The sequence below is a fragment of the Hippocampus guttulatus genome, chromosome 20 (assembly GCF_054856545.1).
Source record: "Hippocampus guttulatus isolate MCC_2025c chromosome 20, RoL_Hgut_1.0, whole genome shotgun sequence".
NCBI classification, from domain to species: Eukaryota; Metazoa; Chordata; class Actinopteri; order Syngnathiformes; family Syngnathidae; genus Hippocampus; species Hippocampus guttulatus.
In genome coordinates, this window is record NC_141280.1 from 432820 (window position 1) to 452119 (window position 19300).

A 19300-nucleotide genomic window follows, 5' to 3' on the forward strand; every position below is an offset into this window, starting at 1 on the left:
TCGTTATCGTGATATTCATTCGAAAATCTTTTTCAGAATCAAATCATCAACTCCGGAATCGTGCTGCGGCGGCATCATCACATCTTACTTTCGAGGCAAGCTACATGATATCGCCACATTTGCATTTTGCTGCCAGGATTGGTCGTCTCGTCACGACCATCTAAATCGTCAACAATTCATTTAACTCATTCAGTACCGGCCAATTCTGGACCAAGTCTGAAAAGACGTTTAAAAACGTCTTTGGGAGTGAATGAGTTAAGAGTTGACATGTCTTTTTTGGGCGCGCGTTTGTCGAATGAGCCCGTTACTCATCATATCTCCCGTTTGAGTTTTTTTTTTGAACGTTCGTGGCACAGGAACCGCCCTCCGCACACACCACTCATCCAATTATCGCGTCGCTTCTCTGCCCCGCAGCTCTGCGGCGACGACAATGGGCGACGTGGCGGCTTTAACATTGTGATCGCCCCCCCCCCCCCCGCGGCCTCTTCAACAAGTTCCTGTTCTCAGCCTCACCAAATCAAGCCTACCTTCAGAGTCAAGATGGCGGGGGTGGTCCAGATGCACTTCACCACGGTGGACTACGTCATCTTCGCCTTGCTGCTGGTGGCCTCGGCCGGAATCGGCTTGTATTACGCCTTCTCTGGCGGGCGCCAGCGGACGACGCAGGTGGGCTTTCCTTTTTTTTTTTTGGGAAGCGGAGCAAAAGCGCAGGAGCGAGCGAGCCCCGCTTCCGAAGTTCTTACTGGTATTCCCTCCAGGAGTTCCTGATGGCCGACCGCTCCATGAGCTGGCTTCCCGTGTCTCTGTCGCTGCTCGCCACGTTCCAGTCGGCCGTGGCCATTCTGGGCGCGCCGTCGGAAATCTACACCTTCGGGACGCAGTACTGGTTCCTGGGCTGCTCCTACTTCTTGGGCCTTCTCATCCCAGCTCACGTCTTCATACCGGTCTTCTACAGGCTGCGCCTTTCCAGCGCCTACGAGGTACGCCGGGCGGGGCTCCGAACACAACCATCTCTTTGTCCTCGCAAAGTAAAAGAAGTGAAATACGGTTGAGAAACCCGAGGAGCATCCAATGGATGTAGGACGCGTTTTCTTTTGCACAACATTTTGAAAAACAACAACGTCACCTTTTTTTCCCCAGCCATTTCAGATGAAAGTGATTTTGAATTTTTTTTTTTCCCCGACCAAATCGATTTTCCTTTTGTGAATGTAGAGCTAGCGGCACCAAGTTCTGCGGAACGCTTTTTGCAGGGAGGGAAATAAGTGGAATCCACACGCTAATGTCATCTTGCCTTTCCGTTGTGCTTTTTCTTCTACTCGTGATCATCTCCGAGCTCGGCCTTTATTTTTTTTCTGTCCTCTTCGCGGTCTTCTCCTTGACCTTCCTCAGCAATGCTGAATTTGATTTCTTTCTTCCCCTCTCTCCTCAAATTCAAGGACGCTTATCAGTTATTTTGTCGTCGGCCGCGCGCCGTGACCAAACACTCCGCGACTCGGAGATGAGGTGCAATAGGCGTTTTCTTTGTTTTATTTTGTTTTTCTGCCGATTTTCTCCTTGACAGTATCTGGAGCTGCGCTTTAACAAGACCGTCCGCATATGTGGGACTGTGACCTTCATCTTCCAGATGGTATCTTTAACGCCGGATTGATACAGTCTCTCAAGTGAATGAATTTGGCTAACGCGGTTGCCCTGCATGTGTAGGTCATTTATATGGGGGTGGTCCTTTATGCTCCAGCGTTGGCACTGAACGCAGGTAAGAGTCACCAAACCTTCACCAGGATGCACTTGACTCACAACAATTGCTGAACTAACGCAGCTGTTTTTTTTCCCTTGCATGGCCTCCACCAGCTGTTTTTTTTGGGGGGGGGGGGGCATTCTGAATAACCAGACGGCTCATTTGAACAAAGTTTTCAAACGGCCCGGGTGAAGCAGGTTTTAATTTCCCCTCTGGGAAAAAAAAAAAAATGAAATGGCCATTTCTCGACTGGTCTGAAAAATTTGCTTTGTTTGTCTCAAAATGATTTCATGATGTGCAGTAAAATGAATCAATGTCCATCATCGCATTGCTGTATTTGCTTCCAGTCACAGGTTTTGACTTATGGGGAGCCGTGTTTGCCATGGGACTGGTGTGCACTCTCTATACCTCTCTGGTGAGTCGGGAATTCATTGGCGACATTTACTCCCTTTTTATTCATGCCTTATTCATGACAAGACTTTTTTTGGAAAACGTTTGGTCATTGAGTCGCTTATGATATACGCATGTTACAGAATGTGCACATTCACGAAATTCTGGGGGGGGGGGGGGGGGGGAGCAGGGAAATCCTTGAGCTTGTCCTACCAGCCTCCAGGACAACAGGTGGCCACGAAAATCGCAATGTCCTTCGCTGACGTCCCACGTGGCATCCAAGCAGCAGAAGTTCAATCCCTCGACGATTCAATCTGTCCGTCGGAACAAAACAAAGTCGCAATGATCGACCAGGGAGAAAGAAAGTAGTTAGTGCGTCAATCCAACTCGCACGTCCGTTCCCTGTGAGCGAGTTAGCTTACCTCGCACGCTCGAGTGCATGTGGAGATCCAACGGTGCACTTTTTTTCGTGCCAACAGTTACGTCTCACCATCAACTCATATCGATCTCAACTTTGACATCATTCCTGGCTGGCGGGGGGGGGGGGGTGCGCACATGGAGTGAGACAGTGACATAAGAATGCTGACTGCACACATTCAATTAAAACACTCACCGGGATGGGGTCTTCTTCAAAACGCTGCACCCCCCCCCCCAAATGCCACGGGATTCAACCCCACTGCCTAGCAGCTGGCACAGAGAAAAGAGCAACCTTGATTTATCCCGAGCCGTTTGTCTTGCGCGGAAAAGTGCTCGAAAGTTGCGTCTCCTCTCCAGAGCGAGCGAAAAGTGACGTCATCCGCGGCTGCGGTGCGTTCGCGGTCGATCGGAAACGGCACGCGCGCTCAGAAACGTCACTTTAGCAGAAAAGAGCAATCAAATAAATGTTTTAACAAGCCCGGGTTACAGTCGCTGAGCGACACTTGAGTTGATCCAGGTGGATCCCGGAAAATATTCCCAAGCACTAAAACACTCGCTGGCGAAAGCCGCTTCCAATGAAATTGCCGCCCCGGCCAGAAATCCCGCTCAATCTTGTGCTCTTCTTGTGTCCCTCAGGGGGGCCTAAAGGCGGTGATGTGGACCGACGTCTTCCAGACCGTGGTCATGTTTGCGGGGCAGCTGGCGGTGATCGTTGTCGGGGCGCACCAGGCGGGGGGGATTTCAGAGGTCTGGAGGAAAGCCGTGAACGGCAGCCGCGTTGCCGGACTCGAGTGAGTCGACGCGACAAATCTCTCGAGGAGTCGACTTTGATGCGGATGGGCATTGATAGGCGTGAAACGGTTGCAGCCTAAACCCAGATCCTTTGGAGCGCCACACCTTCTGGACGTTGGGCGTAGGCGGAATCTTCCTGATGCTGGCTTTGTACGGGGTCAACCAGGCCCAAGTCCAGCGCTACCTCAGTTCCCGCACCGAGAAAGAGGCCATTATGTGAGCGTCCCGGCGGTTGAGGCGCAGCGTTGCTTTTTTTTGTTTGTTTGGGGGGCCGTCCTTCTCACCTCGTCCGTTCTAGGTCGTGCTACGTCGTTTTCCCCTGCCAGCAGATCGTCCTGTGTTTGGGTTGTTTGATGGGGCTGGTCATGTTTGCTCGCTACGGAGAGGACAGCCCTCTGGATAAGGGCTACGTCCAAACAAACGATCAGGTACGCACGAATCGGAGCGGATGCGAAAGCCGCCGGTGGCCATTGGAAACGTGTCGCGTCTTTTTTTGCCAGATGGTGTTATACTTTGTGATGGACGTCTTCAAGGACCTGCCCGGCCTGGCCGGCCTGTTTGTGGCCTGCCTCTTCAGCGGCGCGCTCAGGTAAACCAGCGCTGACGCAAAAGTACAAACGTGGAGAGTCGTCATTGGAGACAAAGGGGCTCCTTTCTGGAAAGTTGGACCGTCTATCGAAGGGGGGCGGGGGGCTTCCCGTCTCCTTCGTTTGAATTCTGCTCAAAAGGGAAGAGGGCATAAAAGTTGAATCTCCGTCCAAAACGCAGGCTGACCTGAAGGGAGTTTGGCATTTTTGTTCTCTCCTGCAGCACCATCTCTTCAGCTTTTAACTCCCTGGCGACAGTAACCATGGAGGACCTCATCAAACCTCACTTTCCCGACATGGCCGAGTCCAAAGCCACGCTGCTCTCCAAAGGACTTGGTCGGTTGCTCTCGCTCTCGCTCTCTCTCGTGTACAAGAGAAGAATTTGCGGTCGTGATTTGCGGTCGTCGTGTCTCCCCCCAGCGCTGGCCTACGGCTTGGTCTGTCTGGCGATGGCCTACCTCGCTTCCGTCATGGGATCCGTGCTGCAGGTAACAAAACCTTTCGCATGACCGCGACGATTGTCACATATTCTTTATCTTCTCTGCCTTTCCGTCCACGCGCACGCGCACGCACACGTGTGTGTGTGTGTGTGTCCTCTTCACCCTTAGGCGGCCTTGAGCATCTTTGGGATGGTGGGCGGCCCCCTGCTAGGCCTATTTTCCCTGGGAATGTTCTTCCCGTGGGCCAACTCCACCGTAAGTGTGGCTTTTTTTCCAAGGGGCGTGGCCCCGAGGTCACCGCGACGGGCGGGCTCTCACGCTTTTCTCGCGCGACGTCCCCAGGGGGCGCTGGTGGGCTTAGCGGCGGGCCTCGCCATGGCCTTCTGGGTCGGCATCGGCAGTTTTGTCCTGCGTATGCCCGCTTCCAGTGCCGTGTCACCGCTCGCGACCGTCACGCCGCCCCCTTTTGAGAACGTGACCGCGAGCGTCGTGACCGCGAGCGTCGTGACCGCGTTGGTCAACGCCACAACTAAACCGAGGTGAGCTCATTTTCCAAACGGCGCTTCGACCTTCCCGCACGGAGCGTCGCAACTCGCGCGGTCTCACTCGGTTTGCTTTCACCTTTCAGGCCGACGGGTGTGGACGCGCTCTATTCGTTGTCCTACATGTGGTACAGCGCTCACAATTCGGCCACCGTGGTTGTCGTGGGACTGCTCGTCAGCCTGCTCACGGGTACGCCGCGCGAAAGCGGCCGCGCGGCCCCGAGTACGAATTGACCCGGTCTACCCATTTTAGGACCGATGAAGGAGAAGCAACTGAGGCCGGGAACCGTGTACCCGGTCCTGGGGAATCTGCTTTTCTTTCTGCCTCAACGCTACAAGGAGAAACTGTGCTGCGTCACGCCTCTGGTGCCAAAGGTGACCGACCGCGCACCATCGGGCCTTTGCAATTAGAAGGGGGGGGGGGGGGGGCCTCGGGATGCAGGTTTTTTTTTGTTGCCTTTCCTGTTTTTCAAGCGGCGTCTTTGTCGAGCAGTCCAACGAAATGGCCGCTCAGCCTTATGAGAGGGCCAAGAAAGGCGCCAACGGAGCAGCTTACCGCAAAGAGGACGCGGTCACGGAGGATAAAGAAATGGAGAGCGACGGCGCGCCAGCAGAAGACGACGAATGGAGGGCGGTGCTGCCGACCGCTCACCGCGTGGAGGAAACGGCCCTCTAAAACTCGCCTTGGCACGCGCTTTCCCTCAACGCGAAAGCGAAAAGAAGCCCACGGCGTGGTACGCACGAAGGTGTGCTTGGGCATCGCAATAATTGAGCTACCGCGCTCTGACATCTGGGAGACTAATTTCAAACTGGTGAACTTTTTTGTTGTTGTTGTTTTAAGTCTTGAAAGGTTAAGACTACCAAGCGGCGCCTTCCGGGAGTTGACGGTGGCCAGAACGCCGGTCCTTGTGCGTAGCCAAAAGGAGCGCGAGTCGCTCTTCGGACTTGTGCCAGAGAAATGTCCCATTTTGTCTTCATCTCGAGAAATAGCGTCCTAGAGTGGAAACTGGCCACGCTCAACTCCCTTCTTGAATGCGCGCGGTTTAACTCTCGGCGATGTTCAGCCGCTCGTTCGCCGTTTCATTCACATTTCGCGCTCGCCTACCGCAAAGTTGAAAGTGGCTCCTTTCCCGTCATCGCGCTCGCTCGTCGGCGTTTTACGACCACGGGGACCGGAGTCCAATTTCAGGTTCTTTCGAATACCGCGACCCCCCCGAACGAAGACCTGCTGGAAACCCTTCTTGGAGACTGTCTTTGCCACTATGTGACTCGGTGTAATCACGTCGCTCTTTCTTCTTTTCTTTCATCTTTACTGTCGCTTGAGTACAGGTGGGGGGTGTTTTTTTGTTTTTTGGAATCAAAGAATTCTTGCCCGTCCCATCGTACACTCACCCATCCATTGTCCTCGTTTGAAATGAGAGTTTCAAACTCCACACGGCCATCTTTGGTCACGCGGCTTCCAAGGGTTGGTTTCGAGACTGCGGTCTGAAAAGAGAAGTCAAGGATGAAAACCATTTCCGAACGTAATTTGAGCGTCTTAGTGACACGCTGCTCTGAAGAGACCCCCCCCCCCCCCCCCAAAAAAAAAAGCACAGTTCAGACAATCAAGGGGTGAAGCAGCTTTGAGCACATCCCATTTCTTTTTTGATGAGGATTTGACTGTAGCTCGCCGCCGAGACCGTTTGGAGCCAAGCAAATGTTTGTCTTGTCCTTCCGAAATACCTCAATTTTTGTCCAAGGCATATAGAATACAACGCTCGCCTATTTTCCTATCTATTTGAGATCATATGTGTCGATTTTTTGATCATTTCACATTAAGTCTCCACACATTTCAAGAGTAGAAATGTGATGTGGAATTCTATATGCAAAACGATCCTTCTTTGTATCTTTTTTTTTTCTCTGGTGGCCGAATTGGCAATGCAGACCGTTAAAACAACACCTGGCGAGGTGACGTTCATCTTTTGTACTTGTGGTTGTTACTTTAGGTTTAAGGGTTCTTTTTTTTTTTTTTGTCCAGACAATGGTCTTTTTTTAGCAGCAAAAAACTCTTACCTGGCTGACACTTTTGGCCGTCGCTTCAGCCTTCATCCGAGCTGTCACTGCCTTCCCGGTGACGTGCCTGAAAAACATCCGACGGGGTCGGGGAACCAAAAAAAAAAAAGAAAGAAAAAAAAACCTGTCTGGGGGAAAAAAGAAACTTTGAACCTAATAAAAGGACCCTTGTTTGAACGAATTGTTTTCACGGTGCTACATGCCCCATTCGGGCGACTGGATTCACATTTTAATGTAACGATGAATCGAGATCCTGTCTCTGTGATGAATCTTTATATTTTTGCCGATCTTTCATGCAACCTGAAATTACTTGAAGTGTTTGTGCCTGTAAGGTCACCTTAAGTGACGTGTGCCTCGATCCCCCCTTTGACACTGTGAGGAGAGCAAAACTGGAGTACTGACATTTGTTCCATCTTATTTATATGATTATTATTTTTTTAAGATTCTTGAGTGCGCGATCGAAAACCTGAAAGCGGTTGAGAAAGCAGCAGATGCCGTTGACGGTCCAATGCCGGGTCGCACTGAATTACAGGCAGGGAGGGCTGCGCAAAAATGACACTTTGTGCAAGGAAATCATGACACTTAGTAATTTCCGCCGGGAATAAATATTGTCGATCGCAATATTTATTGTTCTTTGTGTCCCATCCCATCTCACAAGAGTTCTCACTTAAGCATTCCAAAAAAAAGAAGCGAGTCGATGTCGAGCCGATTCCTCGGCTTCGGATGTGCCTTTATTTTGTTGTAACGCCTCATTTGTTGTACGCGTGAGATCTTGCCGTGGAGAAATGACGTCAAGCTTATTCCCGTCTGCGATGAGGAACGATGAGAACCTCTCGATTCATTTTAGTCTCGATTCACGTTGCACTCGTCATCGGATGTACGGAACGAGAGATTTGACCGATTCCAATTGTGATATTAAAGTTGATTTTAAGGTCCTCGACTTCCTGGTGTCTGCGATTCACTCGACGCCGGTTCTCGGACTTGTTTCCGAGCACGCGGCGCGGCGAACAGTGAATCCGAGTCATTCAAAGCGGCAACGTTCCGTTTGGCTTGAAAAGTTTCCTTTTTCCGTTGGGCGACCTTTGACCTGACGGCGTCCTGCTTTTTTTTATTGGATTCTTTTGACCCGCGCAGGTCCTCGTCTCTCGTCTTGATTCCATTTGCGTCGTTTCCCTCACAAGTCTCCAGCGTGTCCTCCCTCCTTCTTCCTCTCTCCGTGTTCCTCCTCTCCCACTGCTTCTGGCCATTTTGGAGCAATGAGTGCAGCCAAAACAGGGAGTGTGGCCACGCCGCACCATAAATTTCCCACCGCCCCCACCGTCTGCGTTCTGGCCCGAAAGAGCAAAAGATGGAGTTTATCTGGTGAGCGGATGAGGGGGGCAGACAATTTGGACGCACGCCGTCTTCAACATGAATCCGCTTGGATGGACGGAGGAAAGAAGAAGTATCTGGCTACAGGTGGAGGCGCTCAAATGGACCACCGCTGGTTTGCTCATTTTTTCACGACTTTCTCCCCCCCCCCCCCCCACCCCCATTTTGACAATGAAACACTAAATGGTGGGAAAGAAAAGCTTGTCCGGAGAACAGGTTTCCACTACTCAGGAACCGCTTCTCCTTATTGGCCCGCAACCGAACCGGTTGCGGGCCAATGGCAGGGCACACAGAGACCAAGAACCATTTGCGCTCACAATCACACCGCGGGACAATTTCCAGTGTCCCGTTGACCCGCCACGCATGTTTTTGGCATGTGGGAGGAACCCGGAGTACCCGGAAAAAACCCACAAAGCCACATTCCACACCGGAAGGCCGAGGCTGGAATTCACCACTGGGCTGCCATTATTAATGATGATGATTCTTATGATTGATTGTTGCAATAGACACCCGACGTGGTGTTCGGTAATCGGCACCAAAAAAAAAATAATAATAAATCTGGTTGTTATCATGAAGTTGACGTGACACAGCTGTTGATCATAAGCAAAATCGGCAAATTGAAAATGAACGACGTGAAATGTGAACGTTACCGGGGCGGACGCGTTGTCCGCCGGGTAACGTTGAAACGAGCTTCGAACTCGGCATCCCAGACTCCAGACACTCCAAATTAGTCATCGCCACATACTGGAAAACGGGCGATGATGTCCCCCAGGCCTCGGCCCCTCTCCCGACAGATTCATGGGAGTAGCCTTGAACGCGGCCCCGTTGTACGCGGACCGCAGCCCGCGGCGTCGCTCCGGGCTGCGGTCCGCCTCGCTCGCATATCAACGTGACTTATGAGTTGCTTTGGACTTCAGTGCCGCGCTCTCATTTGTGCAAGCCGAGTGTCCTCCTCAAAAGCGGCCGCTAAATCGGTGCAAATCCATAAAGAACGTCAGAGCCCCCGGCCGCGTTTCTTTTTGGGTTGAAATCTCGAGCGGTGAAAAGGTGCGAACGTCTGTCAGGATGATCGATGGAGGAGGGAGGACGGAGAGGACGACGCTCTCCGTTTTCAGTCCTTCTATTACGTACACATCACGTGAAGGCACTTTGCCGTCACGCTCTTTATAGAAGTTGGCGCACAAAAAAAAACAAAAAACATTTCATTGATGAGTTTGCCTGTCATTTCAAATCAGAACGTACAAGCGTCAAATGCCGCGAAATAGAAATCTCGATTTTGACAAGCGAGACCAAAAAAAATAAATGAAATAAACATCTGGGAGAATGACACACGTTCAAATTAAACCAAAAATTTAGTCCAACAAGAATAGAAAAACGCTTGATAGAATGTGCTTTTATTCTTCATCTTTGGGCTATTTTAATAAGGACATCACAGACACGTGACGAAGACACACAACAACCGTGAGAAATTGTCAAATACCCGTGCAGAATATTACTCTCGAAAATAAGTTGGGGTGTTAAAAGGGCCGGTTTGCCGTTTTAAAAGCCGCGAGCGAGATTTGAGCGTCGCCTCACACCTTGGTCTGTCTTTGATTGGTTATTTTCCCTCAGGCATGGTGGTTTTTAATTTGAAAATAGAGCTCCAAGAGGGCTGATCAGAGAGGGTTGCAAATATACACCAGCCTCGTCGGATCCTGAAGTGATTCTCGCCAATGGCGACACCCTGACTGAAGCACGCTTGGATCCATTTTTCCAGTCCGCCATGGGAAAGTAGCGCGTTCAAAGTCGAGACTTACCGTATGTCAGCAATAGCTCAAGAATTCATTTTCCTATGTTGGAAAGAGAGCACCCGATGATGGTTTCGGTTGAAAGGGGGCGCGGGTCATTTGAGTTGCCGTCCCGCACGTTGCGAACACTCCCCGTCTGCTTCGGCGGGACGCTCGAGTCGGTATGCGTCCTGTCCAGACGGAGGCGTCCGATCGGCTCGGACTGCAGAGAGCACCTCCCCGACGCTGCCGCAGTAGAGCAGGGAACGCATTGGCCATTTCTGCGGGAAGACAATCATTTGATTCGGTGCCAAAAATCTTCTGAATAGCTCCAGACGTATGCAGTAGCGGCTTTTTCGTGGGTAAATGTAGGAGAGGTTGATCAGTAGTTTTTGTTTTGTTTGTTTTTTCTTACCATCCGTCATCGCCATCAATCATTTTACATAAAACAAGCAGTTTTTCGGCAAATTGAGTTCAATTGCAATGCGAATATTGTCGAAAAGATCAGATTTTTTTTTTTTTGTACTCTGTGCAATCGGGAAAAAACCAAATCAACAGGGTCAACTTGTAGAAGGCTGGTTCGACTGCAGCTCAGCTTTACCTTAACCGGGTGCAGGTAACCACCCGGTCTTGGCGGCAAGGTGTACTCGCTCAGAGTTCTTCCCTGGTCCAGGATCTGCGTCAGGTAGGCTATGTAGTTGGTGGCCAGAACCAGAACATCCAGCTTGGACAACTTGGTGTCGCGAGGGACCGAGGGCAGGGCATCCTCCGGAAGAAATTCAACAGGAATCACCTTTGTTTCACAATTGGCTCTTCCTATTTCAGAACGGATTTTTTGGGGGTTGTCGAGTACCTGCAGGCTGCGGAAGGCCTGACGCAAGCCGCGTACACGGCTCCTCTCCCGTGCCGCGTTTTCTGGCGAGTGATGACTGCGTGGCGCGCCGATGGTGAGCTTTTGATCCCTCGCTTTTGATCTGGGCCCGCAAGCAGACGGCACCTGAAAGGTACACAATCAGAATTTAAAATAAACATTTTAAAAAGAGAGCGAGAGAAAACATTCAGTAAGCGTTTTGTACAATTTGTTTATCGTCACGTGCGGTTCAATAAATGCGTAGGTTCAACCAAAATTTGCCATCGACTATATCCTCACGTCTCCCCCAAACGCTAATTCAACGGCGCAGGAGTACGGCATAAATATCAGGGAGAGTTCCGACATTCGCTGGGATAAAATTCTGATAGCCAATTCATTGGACGATGGATGAAAAATACCAACAGAATTGATCAGATCACTTCTGTTTTTCAGTCTCTTGCAACAAGTCAATATGAATTACAAGCAGAACATCTGACTTCAGAACAGAGGGGAGGGGAAAAATAATCTGCAAAGAGCGACTGATTTTTTTTTGCCGATTTCTTTTTGGCAGGAAAAAAAAAACATTGAAATAGCAATTTAAAACGAGTTAATATCGTTCAATAAGCCAGCCGATGAATCGGTCAGGCCCGCCGAGTACAAAACATTCTTCAGCTCGTGGTGAGCATCGGGGTCATATCAGAGCGAGCGAATTGAATGCCGAGGCCCGAGAGAGACTCGGAATACATCAAATGGCCGCACGCTCATTAGATTGTCATTGTTTAAAAAACAAAAAAAACAAACTTGAAGTGTCAACATGGTAAAAGCGTGTACTCAAAGTCATGTACAAAAACCATCTGAAGCATATTAAAGCCTTCAAAGTAGCCAAACTATCTTCTTATCCATCCGGTGTATCACGACGACGATAAGAGAATTCTCTTCTTTTCTCTTTTTTTTTTTGCTTACCAGACAACACAGCTCCTGGTCGCTGCCGATACTACGCCTGCGTTTTGGCAGGCGTGGCGGGCTTGTGCTGGCGGAGGCCCGCCGGGTCTCGGCTTCTGCCGGTTGGTGGCTCACGGCGACCGATGTGAGACTCTCCAAAGGGTTTGCCGCCATGAGCGCTGTGGGAAAGAAGCGGATGGGCGCAGATGGCCCTGAGCTTTCACCAAAGCCGACAGTTGGCGTCTACGCCCGGCGGCCGGACACCAGTGGATTCCCGCGGTTTGACATCGACGGACTCAGAGGAGTTCGGCCATGTATTCATCCGAGGTCAAGAATTTTCAGTAATGGCGGTGGCACCTGCGTCTGGGACCTCGACGATGAAGAAGGGGGGAGAAGTCCACGAAGAAAAGTGGGGAGTGCATCAGCATCCGTCCGGAGCGTTTCCCCAAGCGGGTCCCGCCGTCTCTCTGCAGCTCCGTCTTGCAGTCTGCAAGCAAATATCCGAGTGCATCAGCATCCGTCCAGAGCATCCCCCCCCCCCCCAAAAAAAAGCGGGACCCCATCCGCCCCCCTTTTGCACCGTCTCGCTCGTTCCCTTATCGAGTGAGGTAATGTGGGGAACTTCGTGCAGGCCTTATCTCGGCCGCCCGGTCGGACTGATCCTCCCTGCTTGTTTGGCTGCCAAGAGGAGCACGCGGGCGGGCGGTAAGGCCAGGGGGAGTGCGGGACAAGAAGGGGGTCCGGAGCCAGGGCACTCTGGGGGGGGCTTGGGAAACTCTCAATTGTGGGAACAGCTGGACTCGGGTGGGACGGGGAAGGTCAGGGCCAGCGCGACATTCACTGCGATGACCGAGACGTTCAACGCTTCTGGTATCAGCCTGACCTAGAAATAAACAAAAATTTAAAAAAGAACCGAGACACACACGCATACGACTCTCAAGTAAGGTAATAAGGAGTGTTGTGGCGTGCCTGCCTGTGGAGTGTTATCGATGCCCGTGCCACATAAATAACAAATACGAGCAATACATGAATCTGTGTTCTAATCATAAACAATCTGAAATGTAGGAGACCTGAATGCCCAGACTTGCCTCTTCTCCCCTGGCCACTTCATCCGACTCATCCTGGTGGGGTCCCGAGGCCTTCCCAGGCCAACCGGGAGACCGTCTCTGCAGCACACTCCTGGTAGCCCCCCCCTCCCCCCTCCCCGAGGCCTCCTCTCAGTGGGACATGCCCGGAACGCCTCTGGCCGGCATCCTGGCACGATGCCCGAGCCACCTCGTTTTGGCTCCTCTCGATGCAAAGACGCGGAGTAAAGAATTCAACAATGTGACAAACCTTTTTATTCATTCCTTGTTTTCAGGGCGAAACATTCGAATCTCTTCAATCAAAGTCAAGAGTGCGGTCAATAATGATTCTTCATTGTTGCTTTACACTTTTTCCAATGTTTGCATTTCCAAGGTTGTGAACAGGAAGCCCTTCCGGAGCCGAGCAAACGCACGCCGGGGTAAAGAGAAAGGATAGCAATCAAAAAGCTGGTTTCATGTTTACGGCAAAAACGTCAAGCGAGCCGAGTTCATTCAAAAGCTTCAAGTGTGATAAGGCGTCGGTACGGGATGTTCTTTCGAGCGGCGCTCAATTACTCTACAATTATCTTTTGTTGTCAGGAGGGGGGCTTTCGAACGGGTAGTTTAACAGCAATGAAAAAATAATAATTTGTTTCCGGTCCGGCGGACAACACGTACTCGTCTCTAGTGGTGGCGATATCAGTCGGAGGAACGGCCGGTGCCTTCTCGGCGCTGTCAACACAATAACACCAAGTGCCCGCTGACCTTCCATCTGCAGCTGCTGGCCCGCAAGGCTGAGGGGAGTCTCGGAGGAAGGTAGAAACCATAAACAGCCGCAGGGGCGGCAGAGTAAACAGCCGCTCCACATTTTCACTTTCAAACTCTTTTAAAATGCGTTCGCATTCGGTTTGAGCGGTGGGGGGGGGGGGGGGGGGGGTGAGCGCTAAATAGTGCTGCTGGCTCCGACGTCTACGTACTTGCACTGCAAAAAGTTGAAACGTTCTCGTCATCGTTTCCACCACCTTGGATGCGGTTTGCCACTCCGCGGTTCAGATCCATGAACCTCATCTTGGGCAGTAAGTTTCTCTCCAGCTAATTTGCTCGAAGCCAAACAATGTGTACCAAACCAAACACTGAAGGAACCGGTGGGGAGCATCAGATCAATCATTTCGTTCAATACTTGGATCATTGTCGGAGGCTACGCAACACAAGACGCAATTCAACAGATTCGCTGAGCTTTTATGTTTTTGCCTTTCTACGCCACCGCAACAGATTGTAAATAAAAGCAAGCACAAGTGCAGGATGGAGGTCTCGCAATATGAAATGTTCCTTTTTTTTTGCCGCCACTGAGAAATGAACACGTGAAACATCCGATGATGTGCTTTTTCTGTTGGTGTGCCAAGTGTGAAGATGAAAACAAACCAAGAAAGCAATCTTCTTCGCCTTGAGCTCATCCTCGGCGTAACCGCTACGGGGCTTTCCTCTTCTCCACCTTCTTGATGAAGTTGTTAATGTCCTCCACCATCAGCCGGGGTTCTTCCATGGCGGCAAAATGCCCCCCGCGAGCCATGTGCGTGTAGGCGAGGAGCTTATGGAATTTCTGTCGCACCCACAGCTGGGGGCTGTGCATCAGCTCGTTGGGGAAGCACGCAAATCCAGCGGGCACCGTCACCGGCATCCTGGAAACAGCGCAACGCGGGTTACATCGGCGGCCCCATTCCAGACGAGAAGAGCGCCGATGCTACCTTGATCGTGCGGATCCATGCATGTGGCGCATGCAACAGACACGCGATTGTTTTTCAGACCACTTCATCTTTGTAAAATGATGTATTTGTAGCAATAAAGGCCGCCCCATCCGCAACTGACCAAATAAGCGGCCCCCGTGAATAACTCACGTGGTGTGGGGAGAGTCGAGGCGGGAAAAATTCTCCTTGTAAAACCTCATTGAGGGAATGATGCAGCCGGACGTCCAGTAGATCATCACGTTGGTCAGCAGGTCGTCCAGAGAGAATTTCCTTGGAGACACGCAAGCACAGACGCGCATCACCGCCTGTGGTTTTGTCAGGGCCACACGGCGACTTCAGATTTGCTCATCTCCGCAACATGAATCCAGCACACTAAAGTGCCTCTCTTGAGCCCTACTGGAATTATTACAAAGAAATACAATACAGCGGAGGTGTCCAAGCTATAGCCCGGGGCCCATTTGCGGCCAAAAATGACATTTGACGTTGGCCGCGAGGTTAGTTTACTAAAGGTGAAGGCGGGCAGAAACCTTGAACCGAAAGAGGATGAAATTGACGAGACCATACAAACGATATCGAATTGCTTTCTCGACTGACGTTGGCAAATTTAAGAGTGGCCCTTTCACCCATCCATTTTTCTGCACGCGGCCCTCAAACAAAAGAGTCGCTACCTGGTGAGTCCTCCGTCCTCCAGGTTCCTAAAGTCTTGACTGGTCCACGTGGAAAACTTCTCCAGAATGTACGCAGCCAAACCAACTGGTGAATCGTTCAGCCCTCGACCTGAAGGGAAAAATGCAATGAATGAATAAGACCGCAAGTCGACAAACAGAAATAACAGAGCCATAACTACCAGTCAGCCCGGTCTTGGTTTCTCACCCGCAGTGTCGGGTTTGGTTGCCTGGATGTGCATGTAGCCGGTCTCCTTGATGGACTCCACAACCATTTTTTGCATACACGGGTAGAGACGCTCCAGGTCCACGCCGGTGAAGCCGAACAGCTTGGGGAAGTGGCGGCCGAGCAGGATCGATAAAGTGATGACCAGACCAGGTTTGGAAGGCGGAGCAAAGTTCACATGCAAGGCTTTGACGATCCTGAAGAAAATGAAGAATGCAAGATTATTTGCGCCACGCTTGTTTGCGGGGTTCTCCAGATACTTTGGCTTCCTTGCATGGTCGTTCAAATAATAATAAAAAAAAAAAAAAAAAGTCCGTTGGGTGAACTGATTCTAAATTGTGAGCTGTGACAAGAAAACCGGGGAAAAAAAAGACAAATCAGCAGAACTTCCTGCAGTTAAGTCTGTTGATTTCCCATGGGACGCCAAACGGGCTGCTGATTGAAAGACAACAGTGACACCTAGCGGACAGGATGACGCGTTGCATACAAATACCTCGGCAGTCGTCAATGCGTGGTTCCGGTTGAGGAAACAAGAAACGAGGAAAAATAACTTTCACGCTCCTGTCCACTTACCCCGTTGTTATGCCTAAAGCATTTTTACTCCTCCAATATTTATTCACACGTGACCATTTTTTTTCCCCGATTAAAAACTCCAGAGTGGACAATAACCGTCAGTCGGGGAGCGGGCCGGTCTTACTTGGGTTCCAATTGAGCCATGTTGGTGGTGACAAGCCAACCCCAGTCTCCTCCGTGAGCGTAGAACTGCTGAAAGCCCAGGCGTCTCATCAGTTTGTGGAAGATGCGAGCAGCACACACGGAATTAAAACCTGTTCAAATACACGGATTGAGGACTGGTCCAAGGAAAACCAGATCAAACGATTGAACTCGGCTTTCTGGTCCTCAGAAAGAATGACAGACACGTTGCTGCCTCGGCGTTCAAGGCCAGCGGGGCGGTCGTCGTGCGGATTCACCTTTCTTATGAGGTGCTTCCGAGTAGCCATAGCCGGGTATGGATGGGCACACCACCTCGAACACGAGGCCCTGGGGGTCGGACGGCTCCGTTAGCAGTGGGATGGTCCCGTAAAATTCATAGAAGGAGCCGGGCCAGCCATGAACCATCAGGAGAGGAAGACAATTGGTCCCCTCGGACGCCCGTTTGGGTTTCACGTGCACGTAGTGAACATCAATGCCTGGATGGGAATTGCGGGGGGGGGGCAGAAGTCAAGACAACAGGCCAATAAGATAAGTAAACGTGAGTCAACGACGGCAACAAACCTTCAATGTTGGTTTTAAAGTGCGGATACTGGTTAAGTTTGTCCACTTGTTTCCTCCAGTCAAAGTCATTCCTCCAGTAAGAGACGACCTTCTCCAGGTACTCCGAGTTAAAACCATAATTGAACTGGCTGTCCTCCAGGGAGGGAACCGGGCGCGTCTGGTCTATTCTTCTGTGTAGGTCCTGAATGAAAATAACAGGAGGACACGTTTCCAAAAACCCATTTTGTGAGCGCAGACAGACAAAAGCGCAACGCTTTCATGAATGTGATGATGACGTTTGATGGGGCGGATGACCTCCAGCTCCGCATCGCTGGTGGTCACTTTAAAAGGGTGGATGGTAGTGTCCCGCTCGCCATCCGGGATCGGGCCAAACCCCCACCAGCCATCCTCCGTCTTCAAAACATGGCTTCGTCTTCTAAACACCAGCAGGAAGATGATGACTCCAAGCAGCAGAGCGATCAGGACCTCGAACAACATGCTTCCTGAGCGGGGGGCAGCAGGAAAAAGACAAAGTGGGCATGTGAAAACCTGTACTACAGTACTTTCAAATGAAGTCAGTGCCCGCTATGGCCACCTGGGGGCAGTACAGTATTACAGTATAAAGTCATGCAGACAAAAAGGAAGACCATTAAAAAAGCATAACAAAAAAGTATGATTGGTTTATTAACAAGAGCTTCCTACTAAAAAAAGATACGGCTACAAATATCGTAGAGTTCTATTTTGATTAATACTGCAGAAGTTTTCATCATGATATACAGTACTACATATTTAATTAACAATATGTTGATGGTTGCGGTTGTTGCTCTAGTATTTGCATTTCGCCACAGAATGGAACCATCAAAATGCCGTTCTCAGAATATGACTGTGCACGCGCAACTAAAACTATCACGTTTTGTTTGAATGGAGAGATTGTATTTGTGGTTGATATTTTAGACTTTGAGAGGACTTAACGGGAAAGAGTGCGTGCTACAATTGAATGTCGACAGCAGGTTATTTTCCGCGCCGGGCTCACAATGAAACACTTTGAATCTGGGGCTTAACACGTAGCTCGGGAGCCAAGAGTTAGCGGAAAAATGCGGGAGGGGTTAGTCAAACAAAAACATGCCTGTTGCGTTGGGGCCAGCAGAGAGGATAATGTGAAGAACAGCCGTCAACCGGCCCCTGGCTCGGGAAATAGGCATGGCCGAAAGGACAATGTCAACTCTTATCAAAACAACTTTCCGGGGGGGGATCCGAAATGTTCTACAACAAAAAAGTGCGCTTTTTGCCAAACAGTCGAGTATTTGGCAAAAAGCGCACTTGTGGTGTGACCGTCTAAAGTACTGATAACTTGTGACTAAAATAAAATCACAAATCACGTTAAATAGCAATGATGCAATCCAAGCATAGAAGAAAATGTGGTTAATCTTTAACAAGCCTATCTTTTTTAATAAATCTGAATTAAAATTCGTTTCCTTTTACCTGTTTTGTGCAGCTGCGGCGCGTGCCTCGTAATAAGCACGGTTCTTCCACGAGCAGTGGCCACGGAGACTGGAGTCCTTCCCTGGCCTGCTTGAACCCAAAATCCGAGTGACCCTTTGACGTTTTACTGTCGACATTGCAGAGGTGCATGATGGGAAACGTAGTTTTATGTCACTAAGGAGAAAACCCATACAGGCAAAGTAAGAAAACGGACAGAAACATTGTAAAACAGGTCAATATGCCAACCTTGTGTTATATACACGCGTGAAAATTACAATTCGATAAAGGTGACAACTGAATTTTCCAAAGGGCGTTGAGTTAATGCTCACCACGGGACTTCGGTCAGTTATTCAAGAATGGCATTTTATGTCGAATTCTTTGGCAGACACAAACAAGAGCCCGTGATGAACGGTATTTCCTAAAGAACGCATTTCAATGCTTATGTTTGTGTAGTGCTCCACAAAAGCAGCAGTGAATCACAATAATTGGGGTCCTCGGCTGTCAGGGTGCCCAGACAAGTGCCTTAACTAAATGCGGGGTCCTAACCTGAGGGAGTTTAAATATGCCTGATCTAAATTAGGAAAAAAAAAGGAGACTCGTTTCAAAACAAAAGCAAACAAAATTCCTACGTTAGTTTTCAACAAGCATTTAACAACGGCGTATGGGGGGGGGGGGTATTTTCAATCACAGCGAGTCGCTCTTAGGGCCATAAACCAATATTTACATGCTTGGGTTTATAAAATGGTCCCCCACTGACCCACAATGAAAAGATATTTGATTGAAAATTTACTTCTCGATTCCAACATACTTTTGAACTTTTATAAAAACGGACAATGATGGCAAACAACTCGCGCCATTGACCATTGTGAGCAGTGTACAATCCGTGGGTGAACACAACCCCCCCCCCCCCCTTCCCACTCCTTGCGGTCAACTTGGGAACAGCCCAAGGTCAACAAGTTGACCGCAATTGACTGGTTGGG

General features: G+C 50.2%; 3 protein-coding genes across 7 annotated transcripts in view; 1 reads left to right on the forward strand and 2 right to left on the reverse strand.

Moving 5' to 3' along the window:
• slc5a6a (solute carrier family 5 member 6a) overlaps positions 1 to 7895 on the forward strand; it is a 10962-nt gene extending 3067 nt beyond the window's left edge. For 2 of the 4 annotated variants that reach the window (XM_086100747.1, XM_086100746.1), the window contains exons 2-18: positions 37 to 95; positions 415 to 666; positions 759 to 980; positions 1562 to 1627; positions 1702 to 1753; positions 2083 to 2150; positions 3179 to 3333; positions 3410 to 3550; positions 3633 to 3762; positions 3835 to 3923; positions 4145 to 4257; positions 4342 to 4409; positions 4530 to 4616; positions 4704 to 4900; positions 4990 to 5093; positions 5157 to 5278; positions 5397 to 7895. In XM_086100747.1, coding sequence (XP_085956873.1) covers positions 541 to 666; positions 759 to 980; positions 1562 to 1627; positions 1702 to 1753; positions 2083 to 2150; positions 3179 to 3333; positions 3410 to 3550; positions 3633 to 3762; positions 3835 to 3923; positions 4145 to 4257; positions 4342 to 4409; positions 4530 to 4616; positions 4704 to 4900; positions 4990 to 5093; positions 5157 to 5278; positions 5397 to 5579 — 1923 coding nt within the window. In that variant the 5' untranslated portion in view covers positions 37 to 95; positions 415 to 540 and the 3' untranslated portion in view covers positions 5580 to 7895. The remainder of the gene's footprint in view (positions 1 to 36; positions 96 to 414; positions 667 to 758; positions 981 to 1561; positions 1628 to 1701; positions 1754 to 2082; positions 2151 to 3178; positions 3334 to 3409; positions 3551 to 3632; positions 3763 to 3834; positions 3924 to 4144; positions 4258 to 4341; positions 4410 to 4529; positions 4617 to 4703; positions 4901 to 4989; positions 5094 to 5156; positions 5279 to 5396) is intronic. The other 2 variants (XM_086100748.1, XM_086100749.1) reach the window with 1 other exon arrangement.
• Positions 7896 to 9704: 1809 nt separating this feature from the next.
• Positions 9705 to 12406, reverse strand: LOC147187312 (transcription factor 24-like). 2 transcript variants are annotated; one of them, XM_086100467.1, is made up of 5 exons: positions 12242 to 12406; positions 11906 to 12063; positions 10946 to 11089; positions 10694 to 10858; positions 9705 to 10373 (listed from the first exon to the last, which is right to left on the reverse strand). In XM_086100467.1, the coding sequence occupies exons 2-5, from the start codon at positions 12056 to 12058 to the stop codon at positions 10209 to 10211; spliced, it is 627 nt and encodes a 208-aa protein (XP_085956593.1). In that variant the 5' UTR covers positions 12059 to 12063; positions 12242 to 12406; the 3' UTR covers positions 9705 to 10208. The 2 variants fall into 2 exon arrangements, with proteins under 2 accessions (XP_085956593.1, XP_085956594.1); XM_086100468.1 differs by lacking the exon at positions 12242 to 12406 and having other exon boundaries at positions 11906 to 12226.
• Positions 12407 to 13201: 795 nt separating this feature from the next.
• ephx1 (epoxide hydrolase 1, microsomal (xenobiotic)) lies at positions 13202 to 18970 on the reverse strand. Its single transcript, XM_086100744.1, has 10 exons — positions 18650 to 18970; positions 18321 to 18494; positions 17154 to 17341; positions 16860 to 17040; positions 16556 to 16774; positions 16282 to 16411; positions 15567 to 15781; positions 15362 to 15470; positions 14844 to 14963; positions 13202 to 14627 (listed from the first exon to the last, which is right to left on the reverse strand). Exons 3-10 carry the CDS (start codon positions 17334 to 17336, stop codon positions 14417 to 14419), a joined length of 1368 nt encoding a protein of 455 aa, XP_085956870.1. The 5' UTR covers positions 17337 to 17341; positions 18321 to 18494; positions 18650 to 18970; the 3' UTR covers positions 13202 to 14416.
• Positions 18971 to 19300: the final 330 nt, after the last annotated feature.